The sequence below is a fragment of the Carcharhinus amblyrhynchos genome, chromosome 30, assembly GCF_965287045.1.
Source record: "Carcharhinus amblyrhynchos chromosome 30, sCarAmb.v2.hapA, whole genome shotgun sequence".
Taxonomy (NCBI): domain Eukaryota; kingdom Metazoa; phylum Chordata; class Chondrichthyes; order Carcharhiniformes; family Carcharhinidae; genus Carcharhinus; species Carcharhinus amblyrhynchos.
Window position 1 is genome coordinate 2,633,395 of NC_137353.1, and position 23,661 is coordinate 2,657,055.

The 23,661-nt window shown below is 41.4% G+C and overlaps 1 protein-coding gene across 1 annotated transcript in view; it reads left to right on the forward strand.

Moving 5' to 3' along the window:
- The first annotated feature begins 229 nt into the window (after window positions 1-229).
- cfap74 (cilia and flagella associated protein 74) overlaps window positions 230-23,661 on the forward strand; it is a 210,440-nt gene continuing 187,008 nt past the window's right edge. The window contains exons 1-4 of the mRNA XM_080215220.1: window positions 230-280; window positions 1,528-1,618; window positions 11,390-11,471; window positions 14,620-14,763. Of these exons, the coding sequence (XP_080071346.1) occupies window positions 263-280; window positions 1,528-1,618; window positions 11,390-11,471; window positions 14,620-14,763 (335 nt within the window). The 5' untranslated portion in view covers window positions 230-262. The remainder of the gene's footprint in view (window positions 281-1,527; window positions 1,619-11,389; window positions 11,472-14,619; window positions 14,764-23,661) is intronic.

Genomic DNA, 23,661 nt, shown 5'->3' on the forward strand with positions numbered 1-23,661 from the left:
CTGACAACCGAATGTTCCACATTCCCTCTCAGACCCACAGGAAAAACAAACCAACATTGTTTAAAACATTGTTTTTCTCTCTCTCTCTCTCTCATCCTCCCACTGCAGCAGCAACTTTGCACGAATCACTGTCTCCACACCAAAGCACATTTTGCAGCAATTTCCCTCATTACAAACCACCCCCACCCCCCGGGGCGGTGAGATTCAACCCGGCCGTTACCATGGAGACCACCCGCCGCTAGGCCCAGAGCCCGGGCCTCGGATGGACGCGGACGGCCGGGTGAGGCACAGGGGGTGAGGGCAGAGATAGGGGTCTGTGGGTGAGGAGACTCTGGCTGCGGGACATGTCTGTCGGAAGGGGGTTCCGGGGAAGAGGGGAGCGGAGATCGAGATAAGAGCCCCCACCCCCAAAAGTCCTCAGGGTATCCTCAAACACCCCACCCCACCCCAACAATTCCTCTCTCCTCAAACTGCCCAACCCAACTGCCCAAAAAATCCCCCACATCACAGTCCTCAGGGCACCGCTCCTCTTATCCCCCTCCCCCCCCTTACTCCCCTCCCCCCCCTTATCCCCCCCCTTACTCCCCCTCTCCCCTCTCATCCCCCTCCCCCCTTTACTCCCCCCCCGTCAATAAATCACAGATGTTTTGCTCTCTAGTTTTTCTGGACTCCTGCTGATTTATACTGAACCATAATTCCATAGTGTGTGTGTGTGGACATGTTGGTGGAGGACTCAACTAGCTCATCTCTGATGGTCCAATATCCTGCTAACACTCAATGCCAAGGTTCATACATTTGAGTAATAATTCGGACGACATACCAGAGAGTGGCTCGGAATTATGGTTCGGTGTAAAACAGACGTAGTCCAGAAAAACGAAGTTACAAAACATATGTGATTTATTTAGTAAAATATAATGTACAACCACTATGACTTGTATTTATACAGCAACTTTAATGTAATAAAACGTCTCAGGGAGCTTCACGGTGGCATGAATGTAGCAATATGTCAACAGTCAATTAATTGCGTTAAGAATCAATGTCAATGCATTGTATGCTCCCTACCATTAGGAAAAATACTCTCTTAAAAATCTTAACAGCTTTAAAATGTTATCTTTTCAAATTAAAGACTGTAATTTATTCAGTGTAGTGGTAATTAATTAACCGATAGTAGTATTGCATAAAATTCTGTCTCGTATACTGTAAAAAATGAATTGTATGCAAGCTACTTTAAATCTAATGTGATGGATTTAATAACGATTACTCTCCAAGTAATGTTAATGCATAAATACTGTTACCTTATTGCACTTAATTATGGATAGTTCCTGAAGTAATTATATTTACTCTGCAAATAATTGCTTAAATATGGCAGTACACTTTTCTGACTGTCAGCAGTTTATGACTGAGCAAATGGAAATTTGTTTTTTTTGCTCCCCGTGTAATTTTGGAAGGGTCCAAATGGAACAATTACATGGCTAGGGAACAATTACATAAAATGCGTGAAAATTTTGATTTTTGTCTGTGTTGCAGCTACTGAAGCAAAGTCACTCCAATATGGAGGAAGAATATGAAAGTGAAGGCGAGGAAGAAACAAAACTGGACCTAGAAGAAGAAGAAATAAGTAAAGATAGGATTGTTACTTCAAATATTGTTTTCCAAAAATAGCTTATTAGTGACATATTTAGAAAAATGTAACAAGAAGTACTTATAAGGGATGTCATCCACCCCTTTTAGCTCATCATCCCACAGAACATCCATCTGAGTAAACAGCTGTTCCTTGAATGACTCCAAACATTTTGCTTCATTACCCTTCCCAGATAATCAGTATTGTTTACTTTTTGTGTGAAGTTGTGCTTCCTGACATCTATCCTGAACTTATAGCAGTATCCAAGTATCCAACTGGCAAAGAAGAAAAGACCCAGCTGCTTCTGGTTGATAGCAGAAGTTACCGATGAGGGATTTCTTTTGTTTATTACAAATACATTATTACAAAACAATTACAAATATTCAAAGAACGAATATAAAAATACATTACCAATGGCTAACACCATCCATTTATCAATAACCTAGCGTTACTACCTTCTATTTAGGAAGGGTTCATTGTCAATTATATTTTTGCAGAGCATTACCCTCTAAATATACCTCAACTTACAAATCTATAAACATTAGTACATACAGCAAACTGTAGTTACCAATGAGGGAATGAGTAACTAACACAAAAAGGAGCAATTAAGACCCTAATTTACAAGAAAAACTATTGCCTGTAAGCCAATAATTGCTGTAAAGTGACCAATGAAAATGTTGAAATAGCTTCTATTCCTTTTGTTAGCCAATCAACAACATCATTTAATAGGCTATACATGTTTACTTCAGGAAAGCTAGTATCTAAATATATAATAAATAATTTTATAAATATATAGAAAGGAAGAGGCTGGCTAGGGTGAACGTTGGACCCTTAGAGGATGAGGGGGGGACTTAGTGGTAGGGGATGGGGAAATGGCTGAGGTCTCGAATAACTTTTTTGTTTCGGTCTTCACGGAGGAGGACGTGAATAATTTGCCGGGTGTTAGCGATGGAAAGGTGGTAGGACTGGAGGGTCTCAATGACATTATTGTTACTAGAGAGGCGGTGCTCGACAGACTGGAGGGACTGATTGTGGACAAGTCCCCAGGGTTCTGAAAGAAATGGTGGAGGTGATAGTGGATGCCTTGGTGGTTATTTTCCAAACGTCGCTGGATTCCAGGGAAGTGCCGGAAGATTGGAAAACAGCTAATGTTACGCCGTTGTTTAAGAAGGGAGGCTGGCAAAAGGCAGGGAATTATAGGCCGGCTAGCTTAATGTCTGTTGTAGGTAAAATGTTAGAATCCGTCATCAAGGAGGAAATAGCGAGGCATCTTGAGGGGAATTGCTTGATAGAGGAGACGCAGCACGGTTTCGTTAAGGGGAAGTCGTGTCTGACAAATTTATTGGAGTTCTATGAGGATGTGTCTAGGGCGGTGGATAGAGCAGAGCCGGTGGATGTGGTCTTTCTTGATTTTCAGGTGGCGTTTGACAAGGTACCTCACAAGAGGTTATTGCAGAAGGTAAGGGGGCATGGAGTTGGGGGTAGGGTGTTAGCGTGGATAGAGGATTGGTTGTCAGATAGGAGGGAGAGAGTGGGGGTTAATGGGTGCTATTTGGATTGGCGGTTGGTGACTAGTGGAGTGCCCCAGGGGTCGGTGCTGGGGCTTCAGCTATTTACCATTTATATAGATGATCTGGAGGAGGGAACCGAGTGTATGGTGTCGAAATTTGCTGATGACACCAAGATTGGTGGAACGGCAAATTGCGCGGAGGGTGTGGAGAGTCTGCAGAAGGATCTAGATAGGCTGGGCGAATGGGCCAGGAACTGGCAAATGGAATTTAATGTTGGCAAGTGCGAGGTGGTCCACTTTGGTAGGAATAATGGTAGGAAGGACTATTACTTACGTGGCGAAAAACTGCAGCAGGCGACGGTGCAGAGGGACCTCAGGGTCCTTGTGCATGAGTCGCAAAAACCCAGCCTACAGGTGCAGCAGGTGGTCAGGAAGGCGAATGGGATGCTGGCCTTCATAGCGAGAGGGATTGAATATAAAAGTAGGGAGGTCTTGCTGTGGCTGTATAGGGCATTGGTGAGGCCGCAGCTGGAGTACTGTGTGCGGTTTTGGTCGCCGCACTCATGCAAGGATATTTTGGCCTTGGAGGGAGTGCAGAGGAGGTTTACTAGGCTGATACCAGAGTTGAGGGGGTTGAGCTATGAGGACAGGCTGAATAAACTAGGCTTGTACTCGTTAGAGTTTAGAAGAATGAGGGGAGATCTCATTGAGACATATAAGATGATGAATGGGATGGATAGGATAGAGGTGGAGAGACTCTTCCCGCTCAGAAAGGACAGTAGGACTAGGGGGCACAGCCTCAAGATAAAGGGGGGACGGTTTAGAATGGAGTTGAGGAGGAACTTCTTCACTCAAAGGGTGGTGAATCTCTGGAATTCTCTGCCCGTTGAAGTGGTGGAGGCTGCCTCGCTGAATATTTTTAAGACGTGGGTTGATGGGTTTTTGATAAGCGAGGGGATTAAGGGTTATGGGGAGAGGGCGGGAATGTGGAACTGAGCCACGACAGATCAGCCATGATTTTATTGAATGGCGGGGCAGGCTCGAAGGGCTAGATGGCCTACTCCTGCTCCTATTTCTTATATTCTTATGTTCTAAATGGCTTGGGTTTAAGTTACATTTCCTCACAGCTTCTAATTTTTTGCTGATGTTCCTTGATCTTTGCACAAAGGTCTGTGTCACTCAGTGCATCTTTGGGGGTGTTTGCATCAATGTGGCCCATCATTGCTTCTCAAAAATTGTATGCACAGTGAAACTGAGTACCAGCTTTCCTGCTGCATCAAAGTTAATCCCTGTATGTCGGATTTCCTTCTGTACAGAACGATTCTATGATTCGATGTGTACATAAAAAAACACCAGCAAAAGGTTATATGTGGACTAGAAAGCAAGAAAAGCCTTCACTTTTGGTGCAGTACTTCTTGTCAGAAATGTTTAGTATTTGTATTACCAAAAAAAACTTCAACATTGTATCATATAGCTATTAAACTTTATAAAATTAAACTTTGCTGTTGCAAAAATTGTTACACAACAGGAAAAAATGAGAAGGTAGTAGACAGTGTTTTGTACCATTGTCCTCTCCCTAGATTATATCTGGAGGCTCTCATTTTTCAGAATGTTAGCCAGGATGAAAGAGGCCAAAACATAGGAATAAATTTTACTCTAATTATGAGTTAAGTGGTAAAGCCAGAGCCTTTGCTTCTGTGCCATGCTTCTTGCTCTGCAATTATCTGGCAAGGGAAAATATGTAAATTTAAAAATGTTTTTAACATAAGAACATAAGAAATAGGAGCAGGAGCAGGCCATCTAGCCCTTCGAGCCTGCCCCGCCATTCAATAAGATCATGGCTGATCTGTCGTGACTCAGTTCCACATTCCCGCCCTCTCCCCATAACCCTTAATCCCCTCGCTTATCAAAAACCCATCAACCCGCGTCTTAAAAATATTGAGCGAGGCAGCCTCCACCACCTCAACGGGCAGAGAATTCCAGAGATTCACTACCCTTTGAGTGAAGAAATTCCTCCTCAACTCCGTTCTAAACCGCCCCCCCTTTATCTTGAGGCTGTGCCCCCTAGTCCTACTGTCCTTTCTGAGCGGGAAGAGTCTCTCCACCTCTATCCTATCCATCCCATTCATCATCTTATACGTCTCAATGAGATCTCCCCTCATTCTTCTAAACTCTAACGAGTACAAGCCTAGTTTATTCAGCCTGTCCTCATAGCTCAACCCCCTCAACTCTGGTATCAGCCTAGTAAACCTCCTCTGCACTCCCTCCAAGGCCAAAATATCCTTGCGTAAGTGCGGCGACCAAAACCGCACACAGTACTCCAGCTGCGGCCTCACCAATGCCCTATACAGCCGCAGCAAGACCTCCCTACTTTTATATTCAATCCCCCTCGCTATGAAGGCCAGCATCCCATTTGCCTTCCTGACCACCTGCTGCACCTGCAGGCTGGGTTTTTGCGACTCATGCACAAGGACCCCGAGGTCCCTCTGCACCGTCGCCTGCTGCAGTTTTTCGCCACGTAAGTAATAGTCCTTCCTACCATTATTCCTACCAAAGTGGACCACCTTGCACTTGCCAACATTAAATTCCATTTGCCAGTTCCTGGCCCATTCGCCCAGCCTAGCTAGATCCTTCTGCAGACTGTCCACACCCTCCGTGCAATTTGCCGTTCCCCCAATCTTGGTGTCATCAGCAAATTTCGGCACCATACACTCGGTTCCCTCCTCCAGATCATCTATATAAATGGTAAATAGCTGAAGCCCCAGCACCGACCCCTGGGGCACTCCACTAGTCACCAACTGCCGATCCGAATAGCACCCATTAACCCCCACTCTCTGCCTCCTATTTGACAACCAATCCTCTATCCACGCTAACACCCTACCCCCAACTTCTTGCCCCCTTACCTTCTGCAATAACCTCTTGTGAGGTATTTTTAAGTTTTGAGAAACTTGTTGAATATGGTAATAATGCTGTGAGTTTTGTTCTGACAGTGCATAAGCAACCTCTCACTATTTTGACTTTATTATCTCTCAAACTATTGTTCTGATTTACTCCTATTCCTCGTCATGTTATTGCTTATTCACCCCTAAGGTGCTTTACCTTTTTAATTCATATCTCAATTAAGAACTACTCTTACCTTTCTACTGTGATATTGCCAACACCAGACATGAATCCCTCTTGAGTAGGTCCACAACTACCCTCCGTGCCTCTCATAACATTGTTCGAAGAGTCCAATGTGGCATCCATTACTGCACCCAAATGTTTTACTCTTTCTTGCCAACCTACCCACATAGCATACCTGCTAAGGATTAACATCAAGAATCTCCTTCCAATTCTGCTACCCCAGTTCTATTTCTTGAACTCCACTAATGTGATGAACAGTCACTAGTTTTCTTAGTATTTCATACTGTTCACTTGTGAACAATATGCTTGCTATGCATGACTATGTTGTGGATGATCGTTGGACAGAAACTAGTCTAATGGTTGCCGTCACTTTGTTACTGAGACTTCTTTACCTAGCTATACTTTCCACCATTTGTCTGTGCACATTGTTGCACTGGCAGCCTAAGTCTCATCATTAAACCACACACGGGCCGGAATTTTATTGTCCCACATGCCACGGAAATTGGAGCGGGCGAGAGGCAGACCATGGAAAGGTCCATTGACCATGAGTAGGATTTTACGGTTTCAGGATGAGCAAGGCCATAAAATCCCACCCCGTGCCTTTTCCACTACACCTCTGGCAAATTTTCTTTCAACTATTCTGCTGTTTGCAACTAGTCCACAAACACCTTCCTTAGTTCACGCCAAATATATCTTTCTTCCATTCTTCCCTCAACCCATGGATTGTGAATCTTCATCATCAGTAATTTCTGTCTTCATCTCAGCTTTTCTTCTCCTGAATTCAACTTCCTTTAGTCCTTGAAATGCTCTTGCTTTGCACAGCTTGCATTTGTATAGCATTTTCAATGTAGAAAAATATCCTGAAGTGCTCTGAGTGTAATTGGAAAAAGTTGACTCCAAGCCAAAGATATTGAGGGCTTTGAAGGAAAGTCTGGCCATTGATATGGGTGTTTTCATCAGGAACCCGAACCTGGGCCTTTGGAAGATAATTACTAAGGACTGCACGTGGATGAAGAAGAGGAATGGTTCAAAGATAGAGTGTTGGATTCTCCAGAAGTAATGTGTTCAAAGAAACTGTTCATAATTGGGAAATAAGAAAGGAACCAAGCAAGGGCAGCCCCACTGATCTGGACAATAGGAGAGAGGCACTTGGGGAGCATGATGAGTGTCAATTGTATCTAAAGATGCAGAAACATTAAGCATTAGATCAGATAGTGCACCATGCTCAGCATCATCTGTAATAAGTTCAAAGGTCTTGAGAACATCTGTTTAATCAGCTCTTGTGCTTTCATTTCTACCAAGTCACAGATTCCCCTAGGTCCTTGCACCCTAGCTGTGAACTGCTATCTCCTTCTAGTTTCTCACCCGTGCCCTTTCCGAGATAAGTGACAGAATTGGTTTTGAAAGAATTTAGACTCCACTATTAGCTAGCACTAAATACAGTAATTATAACTGACAAGCTAAGAACAGTCTCGGTCTATTGCTATAGTCACTCAACTGCAGTACTGTTCTTGCAGTAAATGTGACCTCCTTTCCTTATCATTTGGATTGTTCTGTTATCAAATGTTATTTTATTACACATATTAATAATATATTACTGCTTGAGTACATTTTTAAACTGTCCCTTTGCTGTTGGCATAGCAGTATTATTATAGAAGACATTGAACACATTTCCAAATGTGAGATAGAAAATATGACAGACGACCAAGAAAAATATTCCGAATTTAATTTGCAAATGAAAGTACTTATTTTACGTTTCAGTTTCCGAGGAGCAAGCCATGTATTTTCAAACAGTATTGTCATTATGCATGTTTTCATTTGGACATTGTATTATAGAAGTTTATATTATTATAGAAACACAAAACATACAAAGTATAATTTAAATGTGTATACCTCATCTTTGGAAGAAAGACTTTAGTAATGAACCTGTATCAACTACTTATTTCAATCATAGAATCATAGAAACCCTACAGTGAAGAACGAGGCCACTTGGCTCATCGACGGCGACTGAGGGGGGATCTAATAGAGGTATATAAGATTTTGAAGGGAATAGATAGAGTAAACAGAGGTAAGCTATTTCCTATGTTAGAGACACATAGTACGAGGGGCCATGGGCTTAAGGTGAGGGGGGAGAGGTATAACACAGATATTAGAGGGAGGTTTTTCACACAGAGGGTAGTGGGGGTATGGAATGCTCTGCCAAGTAAGGTGGTGGAGGCAGGCACGCTGGAGTTGTTTAAGAGTAACTTAGACAGGCACATGAATGGGTTGGAGATGGGAGGATATAGGAGATTGTTTTAAATAAAGTTCATTAGCAGTGGGACGTCCCTGGTAATGTAAAAGGATATGGTATGATAATAATGTTTTTCTCTTTTAATTCACAGGTTTTAAGTTGGTCCGCCTTGTTCTCCAACGAGGGGCATACACACAATGGGTCGTACTTGGGCTGCTCTTGAATGTTCGAGATTGGCCTAGTGCTTCATGTCGTTAGTGTGTACTTAAACTGGGATCAAATGCTGGGCAACACGACAGCTCAGTGACTATCACTGCTTGCTGTGCAGACACATGGATTTGGGCCAGTGTCTGTGGGAGTTTGCACATTCTCCCCATGCTTGCGTGGGTTATCGCTGGGTGCTCCGGTTTCCTCCCACACACCAAAGATGTGCTATTAGGCTGATTGGAAGTAATAAATTGTCCCTAAGTTAGTTTCCCTCAATGTGGATTGCCATAAAAACAATAGATAAGGGTCATGGGTGGAGGGGGGGACTGGTAATATTAAAATGGCGGCGCGGGCTCGTTGGGCCGAAGGGCCTGTTTTTGTTCTTTGTTCTTTGTTTTTGTTGACTCTGCACCGACCACAATCAATTCTACTTGAGTGAAGGAACAACAATATGTTTACAAGTAAGGATGATGTGTAACTTGAAGGGAAACTTACAGGTTGTGGTGTATGCGTCTGCTGCCCTTGCTGTTCTAGGTAGCATAATCCAAGGGCAACCTTCTCAAGGGCAATTAAGGACAGGTAATAAATACTGGTCTAGCCAGTGATGTCTACATCCGTGAAAAAAGAAACAAAACAGGTGGTAGAGGTTACGCATTTGGATTGTGTTGCCAAAGAAGCCCTCGTGAGTATCTGCAGTGCATCTTGTAGATGGTATACACTGTTGCCACTGCACGTCAGTGATGGAGAAACTGAATATTTAAGGTAGGGATTGGGTGCCAATCAAGCTTTTGTACTGGACGATGTGAAGCTTCTTAAGTGTCATTGGAGTTGCACTCATCCAGACAAGTAGAAAGAATTATAATATAGGTACATATATGCAACATATATGTGGCATAGATGCAACTAATATCAGTGATTAGCATGTATGAGGTACACATTGGGGCTCTGTGACAACATAATGTGAAAGTGACTCTGTTACACAAAAATGTGCACTTGGAATTCTGCAATTTTTAAAGTTTATTAATTAGTCACAAGTTGGCTTACATTAACATTGGAATGAAGTTACAGTGAAAATCCCCCAGTCGCCACATTCCAGCACCTGTTTGGATATAGTGAGGGAGAATTTAGCATGGTCAATGTCACCTAATCAGTATGCTTTTTGGACTGTGGGGGGAAACCGGAGCACCCGGAGGAAACTCACGCAGACATAGGGAGAACATACAGACTCCGCACAGACAGTGGCCCAAGCTGGAAATCGAACCAGGGTCCATGGTATTGTGTGGTAGCAGTGGTAACCTCTGTGCCACCATACCACCCAGAATAGATAGATGAAGTAAGCGTTGGAGGATCGATTTATATTTTGTTGAAAAGCAAGTGAAAGAAGAATAGTGCTAATAATTTGAAACTAACTTATCTTTCGTCGGCCAATTCATACTTTCTACTTGTCTGGATGAGTGCAACTCCAATGACACTTAAGAAGCTTCACATCGTCCAGTACAAAAGCTTGATTGGCACCCAATCCCTACCTTAAATATTCAGTTTCTCCATCACTGACGTGCAGTGGCAACAGTGTATACCATCTACAAGATGCACTGCAGATACTCACGAGGGCTTCTTTGGCAACACAATCCAAATGCGTAACCTCTACCACCTGTTTTGTTTCTTTTTTCACGGATGTAGACATCACTGGCTAGACCAGTATTTATTACCTGTCCTTAATTGCCCTTGAGAAGGTTGCCCTTGGATTATGCTACCTAGAACAGCAAGGGCAGCAGACGCATACACCACAACCTGTAAGTTTCCCTTCAAGTTACACATCATCCTTACTTGTAAACATATTGTTGTTCCTTCACTGTCCTTAGGTCAAAATGGGTGGCGTGGTGGCACAGTGGTTAGCACTGCTGCCTCACAGTATCAGAGATAAGGGTTCGATTCTGGCCTTGGGTGACTGTGTGGAGTTTGCGTGTTCTCCCCATGTCTGTGTGGATTTCCTCTGGGTGCTCTGTTTTCTTCCCATAGACCAAAGATCTGTAGGTTAGGTGGATTGGCCATGCTAAATTGCCCCGTAGTGTCGCAAGATGTGGAGGTTAGGGGGATTGGTGGGGTAGGGGTGGGCCTGCGTAAGATGCTCTGTCGAACAGTTTGTGCAGACTTGATGGCCCAAATGGCCTCCTTCTGAACTGTTGGGATTCCGTGAAAATCCTGAATCCTCTCTCTAACAGCACAGTGGATAAATTATACTAATTAGACTGCAGCAGTTCCAAACGTTAGTTGAGCGTTATTTTCTCAGGCAATTAGAGATGGGCAATAAATGCTTTATTTCCATTGATGCTCACATCCTATGAATTAACTTAAAAAAAATCTGTTTTTGGATCCCCAGAGCCATGAAGGAATGCCTTATGTGATAATTGTATTTAAGTTAATGACTAAGCTTTCTAAAAGCTTTCAGAACTATCTTGGTCCATTCTACTTAACCAGACTCTTGTGTGTGTATTTGCATTAAAAAAAGAATAATTGATCTCATTCAATATGTACGAATGCCTCAGTGATAAGATGACATACAGATACTTCAATAGAAGTACTGAATAAAGTGTTGTGTAAAATTAAGTGCATTTAAAAGAACAGTTTTTGGCACACACTCGCTTAAAACTTTAACCTACTGCCAGGTAAATGTTGCAACTTGTTTGTATTGAAGGTTTGGAGGAATATGAGTTTGAGGAAGTAGGCACGGAAAGTGATATCGCGATTCCAGGTGACGATATCTATGAAATTACAAGGTGAGTTGGCGAATATTGGTAAACAAATAAATTGTAACCTAATTGAATAGTGGAACAGGCTTGATCGGGGAAGACTGGCTACTCCTCCCAAGTTCCCTTCCAAGCCACAGATCATCCTGACTTGGAACTATAATCACTGTTCCTTCACTGTCACTGGGTCAAAATCCTGGAACCCCCCCCGACTTCCTAACAGCATTGTGGGTGTACCTACACCACACTGACTGCAGCGATTTAAGAAGGCAATTAGGGATCAGCAATAAATGTTGGCCTAGCCAGTGACACCCACAACCCATCGATGGATAAACTTAAAAAAACCTCCTGTTTCAATATGTTCCCAAAATGAGGTAATTGGTCACAACAACATTTTCATTGTCTTCTGTTGTTTTCCTTTGCAGCATTTAAAAAAAACTGCCATATCTTACAAACAGTTTTAATATTGGATTATCCTACCCATTTACTTCCAGAGAAATAAACTAAAAGTAGTTTTTGTACATTGAGATAAATTAGCTGCTGTAGATTTCCAGATTTATTTCGATTGTGGACTTCTGACAATGACAATGTTTTTGTCTCGTCCAAAATGGGCAGCACCATGGCACAGTGGTTAACACTGCTGCCTTAGAGCGCCAGGAATCCTGGTTCAATTCTGGCCTCGGGTCACTGTTTGTGTGGAGTTTGCACATTCTCCCTGCGTCTGCGTGGATTTCCTCCACGTGCTCTGGTTTCCTCCCACTGTCCAAAGATGTGCAGGTTAAGTTGATTAACCATGATAATTGATCCTAGTGTCAGGGGATTAGCAGGGTAAATGTGCAGGGTTCCGGGAATGGAGCCTGGATGTGATTGTGGTCAGTGCAGACTTGAGACTGAATGGCCTCCTTCTGCACTGTAGGGATTCTATGATTCTCACATTTAATCGTAGGCCCCAAAAATTATATTTTCAATTTGTTTTACACTTTCTGAATGCTTTTACTTTGAAACTTAATTGATCTTCAGGATTCGTGCTTTCAATTGATTCGCGCCATAATGCAACACCTAAGGGGGAAAGTGTAATATTTCTTTAAAAGCAAAGCACTTCTGTGAAAGACATAGCATGCTCCTTTTCCTGGAGAGTTTAATGTATGTTAACAAGTCACAGGATTTCTAGGATAACCAGATTATGCTTTTGGATTTCTGTTATACAGAAGTAATTTTCAATGTGCCAGTAGAGAATGAGCTCAGAGAATGAATGCAGGTGAAAGAGGGAACTGAGAAGGAATAGTACATTTGGTGTCTTCTGAAATTCATCTCATTGCTTTTCCCTGGAGGATAGCATGGGTGCTAACATTCCCACAAACATGAATGTAGGTGTTGAGTTGGCAGGATTATATTGCGAATTGTTTTATAATTATAGGATTGATATAAAGTAAACTACAGCGGAAAACCCTGAGGTGGTGTGTTATACGTATCAAATATTATTATATTTCCAATACATTTGATTCAATACTCAGAGCTATTTCTGTTTAAATATTACATTTTTGTTACTAAAAGTAATCACATAGGAACATAGAAAATAGGTGCAGGAGTAGGCCATTTAGCCCTTTGAACCTGTTCCGCCATTCAATATGATCATGGCAGATTATGCACCTTGAGTATCTCATTCCCACTTTACCTCTGTGCCCCTTGACCCCTTTAACTGCAAGAGCCATGTCCAGCTCCCTCTTGAACATAGCTAACAGACTGGCCCCAACAGCTTTCTGTAGTAGAGAATTTCACAGGTTCACAATTTTGAGTGAATAAGTTCTTCCTCATCTCAGTCCTGAATGGCTTACCTCTTATTCATAGGATCATAGAAACCCTACAGTGCAGAAAGAGGCCATTTGGCCCATCGAGTCTGCACTGACCACAATCCCACCCAGACCCTACCCTCTTATCCTACATATTTACCCGCTAATCTCTCTAACCTATGTATCTTAGGACACTAAGGGGCAATTTTTAGCATGGCCAATCAACCTAACCTACACATCTTTGGACTGTGAGAGGAAACTGGAGTACCTGGAGGAAACCCATGCAGACATGATGTGCAAACTCCACACAGACACTGACCCAAGCCGGGAATCGAACCCAGGTCCATGGAGCTATGAAGCAGCAGTGCTAACCACTGTGCCACCCGTTCTTAGATGGTGGCGCCTAGTTCTGCACTTCCCCAACATTGAGAACATTCTTCCTGCATCTAGCCTGTACAGTCCCATCAGGATTTTATATGTTTCTATGAGATCCCCTCGTTCTTCTAAACTCCAGTGAGTATGCATGTCATTTGTTATAATTTTACATTTTAGGGTAGAACTTACAAATTTCTGCTCCTAGTGCAGCTTTGCTTGCCAGATGTCAACTGAGTATTTACCACCCACAATATGACAACTGCCAGACACGCTAACGTATCTTGAACACTCTGCTTTTCTACCTCGCTTTCCACCTTTAAAACACTTCTTAAAATCTATCTCTTTGACCAAATGTTTGACCATCTGACCAAATGTCTCCTTTACTTCACTTGGTGTTGCACCTTGTTTTACAATGCTTCTGTGATGTGCCTCAGCATGTTTTATTATGTTATTATGTACTCGTTAGAGTTTAGAAGAATGAGGGGAGATCTCATTGAGACGTATAAGATGATGAATGGGATGGATAGGATAGAGGTGGAGAGACTCTTCCCGCTCAAAAAAGACAGTAGGACTAGGGGGCACAGCCTCAAGATAAAGGGGAGGCGGTTTAGAACGGAGTTGAGGAGGAACTTCTTCACTCAAAGGGTGGTGAATCTCTGGAATTCTCTGCCCGTTGAAGTGGTGGAGGCTGCCTCGCTAAATATTTTTAAGAAGCGGGTTGATGGGTTTTTGATAAGAGAAGGGATTAAGGGTTATGGGGAGAGGGCGGGAAAGTGGAACTGAGCCACGACAGATCAGCCATGATCTTATTGAATGGCGGGGCAGGCTCGAAGGGCTAGATGGCCTACTCCTGCTCCTATTTCTTATGTTCTTATGTTCTTATGTTCTTAAAGTTGCTATATAAAAATAAGTGGTTTTTGATATAATGCTGAAAATTGAGTAAGTTGTTGAGAAAGTTATAATACCAAATTTTGATTTAGATTTAAAAACATTATTTGTTATTTTGCTTCAAGAGTGGAAAATGAAGAGGTTGTTGATTCCACTGATCAAAAAGTCCTGAGCTATTCTGAGAGGGTACAGGTTCGAAAACGTCAGAGAAATGTGAAAGAACTTGAGCTACTCCTTCAGGAAAAGGAGTTGAAAGTTCAAAAAACAAGGTATTTAATAATTTCTGTAATTTATAAGTGTTCTGGGGAAAAACATAGTGTTAGAATTGGAAAGAAAATATTTGTGTGTGATGCAGATGTCTGCGTAGGGGATATAAATGCCAATGAGTTTTCTTGTATGTTTGACAATGTATGAAACATTGCTTATTGGTGTATTTGAGATGAGACTATTTGACATTGTCACTAAGTGCAAACCAGAAAATGTTCTATTTCTTGCATTTCATCTTCAAGCAGAAACCATGTTCCTTTAGCATATTACATTTCAGGATGTATCATTGATAGGTGGGGGGCCTATTGTCTCTTACCTGTCTACTTTAATGAACAAGCATCTGATTCAAAACCATTCCAAGATGGTGCTGGAGTGAGGTGACTTTTTGCAAGCTGTGCCCATCATACCTTCTAATTCTATCTTTTACTCTTGTTCTATGCTTCTAAAATTTCATTCTCTTTTAAACTCTCGAACAGTGCTTTAATTCACTATCTTCTTCCCTGCTGCCAACAGACTTTTGAATGGACCTACCTCGCATTAAATCAATCTTTCTCTACACCCTAACTATAACTATAACACTATATTCTGCACTCTTTCCTTTCCTTCTCTATGAATGGTGTTCTTTGTCTGTATAGTGGACAAGAAACAATATTTTTCACTGTATGCTAATACATGTGACAATAATAAATCAGATCAAAATCATGGACCTGTAAGTAATGAAATATCAATTTTTCCAATGTTGCTGTGGGATACTTTGAATCAGACTGTGTGTGTACGTTTTTGTGTGTGTGTGGCTGGCTGGCTGAAGACAGACTGCAAGGTTTAACTCATCAAAGGGTTCAGAGTAAAAAAAAAACGCATTTTGGAGTTGAGCAAAGCTAAGATCGCTTAAGTAAACTGTATGGTTGGAAACTTGCATGAGGAAATAAAGAAGATTTATTTGTGTTTACTTGTTGAATTTCTAAAGAGAAAGCAAAGATCATAAATTAATAAAACAATAATATTAAATTTATTTTTTCCAAAAGTAATGGCCATAAAGGCAGCATGAAATATGTTTTATATTTTGGGAAAAGTAATTTCCAAAGAGAAGTTAAGAACAAAATGAGTTTAAAGATGGAGGAGAAAAAACACATTTAAGGAGAGATTGAAAACTGTGTGAGGATGAGTGGCCATGTGATATTCTGAAGATTGTGCTGTTCGAGTACAGACCTGTGAAGTAAGCAGCCCTGAGCCACTCCCAAAGAAGTGTTTGTTTGTTCCAGAATGCAAGGTTTTATTTCAAGCCTTAGGTTTCTATTGCTGGAAGAGAGAGAACAGTGAAGTATCTCCCCTATAGCAATAGTGGGTGCCATGCATTAATATTACTGGAATTTTTATAGACTAAGAATCTGTAAGGATTGTTGCCTGGAAATGGGTATTTATTTGTGAATCTAGGAAGTAGAAGTCATAGACTCATAGCTGGGCTTTCTGAGTGGAAAATCACGTCTCACAGATTTGATTGAGTTTTTTGAAGGGGTAACCAAGAAGGTAGACATGGACAGTGCAGTTGATGCTATCTGTATGGACTTTAGCTCTCCTTCGTATTGTTGACATTGAGGGAGAGATTGTTATTGCCACACCAATTCACCACATTCTCTATCTTGTTCCTGTACTCTGTGTCGTCATTATTTGAGATTCCTCAATGTCAACAAAATGAAGGAGATTATCATTGACTTCAGGAAGTGTTAGAACATGTCCCCGTCTACATCAATGGGGACGAAATAGAAAGGGTTGAGAGCTTCAAGTTTTTAGGTGTCCAGATCACCAAAAATCTGTCCTCGTTCCCCCACACTGACACTATAGTTAAGAAAGCCCACCAATGCCTCTGCTTTCTCAGAAGACTAAGGAAATTTGGCATGTCATCTACAACTCTCACCAACTTTTACAAATGCACCATAGAAAGCATTCTTTCTGGTTGTATCACAGCTTGGTATGGCTCCTGCTGTGCCCAAGACCGCAAGGAAATACAAAATATCGTAAATGTAGCCCAATCCATCACACAAGCCAGCCTCTCATCCATTGATTCTGGCAAAGCAGTCAGCATAATTAAGAACCCCATGCATCCCGTACGTTCTTTCTTCCATCTTCTTCCTTCAGGAAAAAGATACAAAAGTCTGAGATTACGTACCAACCAACTCAAGAACAGCTTCTTCCCTGCTGCTGTGAGACTTTTGAATGGACTTACCTTGCATTAAGCTGATCTTTCTCTACACCCTAGCTACGGTGGTGTCATCAGCAAACTTGAAAATTGAATTGGAAGGGAATTTGGCCGCACAGTCATACATGTATAGGAAGTATAGTAGGGGGCTGAGAACACCTTGTAGGACACTGGTGTTGAGAATGATCGTGGAGGAGGTGTTGTTGCCTGTCCTTACTGATTATGGCCTGTGAGTTAGGAAGTTCAGGATCCAGTCACAAAGGGAATATAAGAACATAAGAAATAGGAGCAGGTGTAGGCCATCTAGCCCCTGGAGCCTGCCCCGCCATTCAATAAGATCATGGCTGATCTGATAGTGTTCAGTTCAAAATCAGCCCGGGAAACAGGCCCTTCAGCCCAACGGATCCACTTACCCACCTGCTCCCCATAACCCTTAATTCCCTTATTGGTCAAAAATTTATCATCTGTGACTTAAACATTTAACGAGGTAGCCTCCACTGCTTCAACGGGCGGAGAATTCCCAAGATTCACAACTCTCTGGGAAAAAAAGTTCCTTCTCAACTCTGTTCTAAATTGACTCCCCCTTATTTTGAGGCTGTGCCCTCTAGTTCTTGTTTCCATTCTAAGTGGAAATAATCTCTCTGCTTCTACCAGGTGCCGAGGCCCAGGCCACGGAGTTTAGAGATGACTTTTGTGGGAATAATGGTGTTGAAGACGGAGATGAGTTTTGTGGGAATAATAGTATAATAATATTCACAAGAAAAAGCTATTGGCCTGAGGATTGGGAGCAGTTATAAAATTCAGCAAAGGAGGACCAATGGATTGATTAAGAAGGGGAAAAGGGAGTATGAAAGTAAGCTAGCAGGGAACATAAAAACTGAATGTAAAAGTTTCTATAAATATGTAAAGAAAATAAGATTGACAAAAACAAATGTAGACCCCTTACATTCAGAGACAAGAGAATTCGTAACAGGGAATAAAGAAATGGCTGAGGAATTAAATTTGTGCTTTGCTTCAGTCTTCACAAAGGAAGACAAATAATGTAAAGAAGTGCTGAGAGAAACATGTTTTCGTGAGGAGCTGAAGGAAATCAGCATTAGTAGAGAGGGGGTTTTGCAGCAATTGATAGTATGGAAGATGGGTAAATCTCCGGGTCCTGATAATCTTCATCCCAGAGTGCTTAAGGAAGTGGCCCTGGAAATAGTAGATCTATTGGTGGTTATTTTTCAGTATTTTTTGGACTCTGGACTGGTTCCTATGGCTGGAGGGTAGCAAATGTAAGCCCGCCTTTCAAAAAGGGAGGTAGAGGGAAACAGGGAACTATAGACCAGTGAGCCTAACATCGGTACTGGGGAAGTTGCTAGTGTCCATTATCAAGGATTTCATAACTCTGCATTTGGAAGGCAGTGGGATAATCAGGCAAAGTCAGCGTGGATTTACAAAAGGGAAACATGCTTAGTGAATCTATTGGAATATTTTTGAGGACGTGACTAGTAGAGTTGACCAAGGATAACCAGTGGATGTGGTTTATTTAGACTTTCAGAAGGGTTTCAACAAGATCTCACATAACAGATACTATGTAAAGTTAAAGCACACGGGATTGCAGGTAATGTCGTATGATGGATAAAAAGCTGGTTAGCAGGTAGGAAACAAAGAGTTGACATTAATGGGTCTTTGCCTAATTGGCAGTCAGTGACTAGTGGGATTTCACAGGAATCTGTGCTAGGACTCCAACTGTTCACATTACATATTAATGATTTGGAAGAGGGAACTGAATATATCATCTCCAGATTTGCAGATGATACAAAGTTGGGTGGGAGGGTGAGCTGTGAGGAAGATGCAGAGATGCTTCAGCGTGATTTGGACAGTCTGAGTGTGTGGACATTTGTATGGCAGATGGAGTATAATGTAGATAAATGTGAGGTTATCCACTTTGGTAGCAATAATAGGAAGACAGATTATTACTTAAATAATTGAGAGAGGTAGTCAATGAGACCTTGGAGTCTTGTGCATCAGTCGCTGAAAGTAAGTGTGCAGGTACAGCACCCAGTAAAGAAGGTAAATGGCATGTTGGCCTTCATAACGAGAGGATGTGAGTATAGGGATGTTTTGCTGCAATTGTATAGGGCGTTGGTGAGGCCACACCTGGGATATTGTGTGCAGTTTTGTGTCCTTATCTGAGGAAGGATGTCCTTGCTATAGAGGGAATACAGTGAAGGTTTACCAGGCTGATTTGTGGGATGGCAGGTCTGTCATATGAGATAGACTAAGTCAGTTAGGATTATATTCACTGGAGTTTAGAAGAAAGAGAGGATCTCATAGAAACTTATAAAATCCTAACAGGGTTAGATAGGGTACATTCAAAAAGAATGTTCCTGGTAGTGCTGGAATCCAGAAGTAGGGGTCATAGTTTGAGGATAAGGGGTAAACCTTTTAGAACTGAGCTGAGGAGAGACTTCTCCCAGAGAGTGGTGAATGTATGGAATTCACAACTACAAAATGTAGTTGAGTCCAAAACATTGTCTGATTTCAAGAAGAAATTAGATATAAATCTAGGGGCTAAAGGGATCAAAGTATATGGAAGGAAGGGGGGAATCAGGAAATTGAATTCTATGATCAGCCATGATCAAAATGAATGGTGAAACAGGCTCAAAAGGTCAAATAGCTTCTGGTTTCTATGTTTCTATATTTCTATGAGACAGGCTGATCTCAAAGTGGGTGAGATATTTTATGGAGACGCTGCCCTCTGTTGTGGTTTGTTTCTTCATGTAAGGAATGAAACAGGATATAACACTGAAAAATGGCACTGAGGAAGCCGTAGGGGATTGCTGGCAAGTTGAAAATGTGCTTCATGTGGATGAGAAGGCATGGAAGATTGGGGGTGCAACAAATTAACATACTTGTGAGATTTAACACCAAAAGAAGATTTGGAGGGATGAAGAAGAAAGACTTCTAGGCGCATGCAAAAGAAGAAAGATTGTGAGAGGCAAAATTTATTGAGGTGTACATACAAATCACCTCTTAGTTGAGAAGCAAAGCCATCTGGTGACGCCACATCTGGCAATATCAGTGGCCTTTTCCAGCAATGCATTCTGCACATTCCACATTCGTTGTTGGCTCACAGAGCTGGAGTTCAGTTCCTTTGCTGTCTTCTGCCATGCGCTGTGTCTAACTATTTTTGAAACATTTTTCTCCTAACGTGGGTACCAGCCTTACTCTCTGACTCATTGCAGCTTGCAGCAGCATTTCCATGCCTATCTTATCAAACTGGAGTCATTTGCCTTGGTTGTCATGCTGTCGACATCCTATTCAACCAGAGAAGACAGAAACTTAAGGGATTGAATTTTAAAATCAGCAAGCAGCAGTAAAATCCAAGGCGGACTTCAGTACTAGTGCTCTGAAAGAATTTTACATTAAGCTGACAGCCAGTTTCAATCGTTTTAAGTGAAAAACTAGTTGAAGCACCTAAAGCAGTTACTTAACTGCCCAGAAGAACCTTGGGACCTGTTAGTTACAATGATTCTACTGCGTTCTAGTTCTTGTCTCCTTTTTCACAATCCCTCTTAAATCAGTCTTTAATCTATAAGGCTTGAGATGTGGCCTGAACTTCCTTTTGCCTGAATTTAGCTCCACAAGTGCATGAAGTCCACTGTCTATTCTGATGAGTACCTCTGGAAATCTGTGCATGTCAGTTCAGCCTGGGCTCAGCATACTTCTGACACGCTGTGAAAACATTGCAGCTACAGAGTTCACAACCAAGAAAATCAGTTCTGTAGTTTCTGTCTAAAACCAAAAGATCACTAATAGCAGAATTGTTTCAAAAACCTCATCGCTGCCTCCGTACCAATATTGGTATTGTGCACGTCAGATATCAGTTCATAGGGAGTTAGTAGTACAGTGGAAATGTCAATGTACTAGCAATCCAAAGGCCCAGGCTAATTTTCTGGGGACATGGACTGAAATACCATCATGGCGGCTGGTGGAATTTAAATGCAATATATTAGTCCTGATTGTAACTTACCCTCTCAGAGAGAATAGTTTGGGTCAGCTGCCCATTTTGCACCTCATCCAAAGTCAATGGAGTATTAAGCCAAGCTGGATGTAAAACAGATATCCAGTCTGGACTGCTCCATTCCCACCTTGCATATTAAGTTAAAATTAGGGTTATTATGTTGAAGTATACTGAAGGATTGTGAAATAAAATTAAGCATGATATTGCTACTGGAGCTTTCTCTACACATGTCTTTGCTTTGCTTTGCACTTAACCACAACTGCAGTAGAAACTTGCTTGGAAGAAAGGTCTAAAAATTTTCACCTCAGTTTCCCTTGAAAGGAGTTTGCATTCATTATCACCAGCTTGTCTATCCTTTATTTCCGGTTCTCTTTATCTGGTGGGTAGCTGTATGTGTTATCCAAGAATTGATTCTGTGTGATTTACTCCATGCGTAGATCACATTGGATTGTGCAGCAACTGTTTTGTTTTTGGATTGTACTGGACCCATTCAGGAATTCCTGCAACTCATTTAGGAGTGGCACAGTGGTTAGCACTGCTGCCAGGGACCCGGGTTCGATTCCTGGCTTGGGTCACTGTCACCTCCCTTAACAAAATCAAACTGTCCTTGCCTTTAAGCAGCCTACATTTTCCAATAATTTTTAATATATACATTATCATGGAATCTCTACAGTACAGAAGGGGGCCACAATCCCACTCAGGCCCTATTCCCATAACTCCATACATTTACCCTGTTAATTCACTAGGGTGAATTTTAATACAGTCAATTAACCTAACTTGCACTTCTTTGGAGTATTGGAGGAAACTGGAGCGCCCAGAGAAAACCCACACAGACATGGCGAGAACATGCAAACTCCACACAGACAGTGACCAGGGCAGGAATCAAACCTGGGTCCCTGGCGATATGAGGCAGCAGTGCTAACCAGTGTGCCATCTTGCCACCCCAATCAGCAGAAAATATTCCAATTTATTGGATTTCCCTAATATTTTCGTGTCATCACTATTTTTCCAAACATTTTTCTGGTCTTGCTTTGTTAATTTCTATTGCCTCTGTTGCAATTCATTATCTTCCGTTTTTCTGCCCTTTTGATACAAATATTTATGGAGGTCTTGTTACATTCTTTAATTTATGAGCACAGCATTTAAATGGCTCATAATTAACTTCCATTCACTCCTTTGTTTTGGCATTGAGGGCATTTTTTGGAATCAAAATTACTTGCCTTCTGGCCATCACATTTTCTCCCAAAACATCCAGCTTTTTGTCTGTAAATATGGGTTTTCTAGAAATTTAAATGTTTAACACTATATTTTTCCACCCAGAATTGCTATTGGAATCTTCGCATGGATCCTCATGGGTCAAGTGCCTAATTTTTGACTTGGTACTTAACCAAGAAAGATTACTTGGAAAGATTATAGAGTAACTGAACAAATTAAATTTCACAGGTTTGTTTTATCCCTTTGCAGATTGCATGCCATAATTCTGGCCATTCATAGCTTAGGTTGACTGAATATTCTGTGTTATCATGTGGAATTATGATATTTCCTGGAAGGTTTTCCCAGTGTTTTATGGACTATATTTCATGTTACCAGCAGATTTCTGCATGAAAATTACAAATTAATGGCATTGCTAAGAGTTGGATGTCATAATAATTTGAATTTAGTTCCTGCTTTGGCGTTTTTATGCGCTGAACCAAAGAATGGAAGACACTAAGATAAGAGTAACTACAAATTCCGGAGGATGCTCTAACAAAGAGTCATCCAGACTTGCAACGTTGGCCCTGTTCTCGCTCCACAGATGCTGTCAGACCTGCTGAGATTTTCCAGCGTTTTCTGTTTCTGGTATTGTTCTGTTTTGGAATGGAAAACACTAGACATTTTTCTCCCTTTTAAAATTTACCCCAGATACCCCTCTGCCCTTGACCAGAAAGACCATTGTTACAAAGTACTTACAATGTTCTTAATGCAGTACAATAGGTCAACATTAGAAATAGTTCTGTGAATCCAGTAGATGTTATCATGTGACTGTATTTGGACAGCCAAATGTTCATTTTTAGCATGAAGATTATAATACTTTAGAATGAAATGAACAGTTGATAATAGCATGACAGCCACAACAAAATTGTTTGCCCTTAAAATGAAAAGGTGTTGCATTATTTGCCACATCTTGCAGTCAGGCAGCTCATTTGCACATGGCATGTTGTGAGGTTGGGAATGATCTATGGCAGTAATTAGAGCATCTCACTGAGGGATTCTGACACTTTACTGCATCATTGCTCTTTCAGCTGTTCAGATTCAGACAGGAAAAATTCCAGCACTAGATAGATGTCTACTAACGTTGATATCCATATTTCCAAATATATTTATATTTTCATAAGAGTATGGTGGTTTTGTATTTTGTCATGTTAACCAGTTACCAGTAGATGTATTAATGTATTTCTCAACTATTTATTTATCTGATGTAGATTTGCATCTAGTTTCCCTGTTAATTGAGATTGTTGAGATATCTCATGAATTAAATTTTATTTTTAATGTGTTTACAAAATGCTTTTTCTCCTGTGTTTTTTTAAAATCCAATCTCTGATTCCATGCTAGAAATGTAAATTATTTTCCTACAATTTTGTATTCCAGTGTCAGGCATCAGTTATACTTGTATGTCATAAGAACATAAGAACATAAGAAATAGGAGCAGGA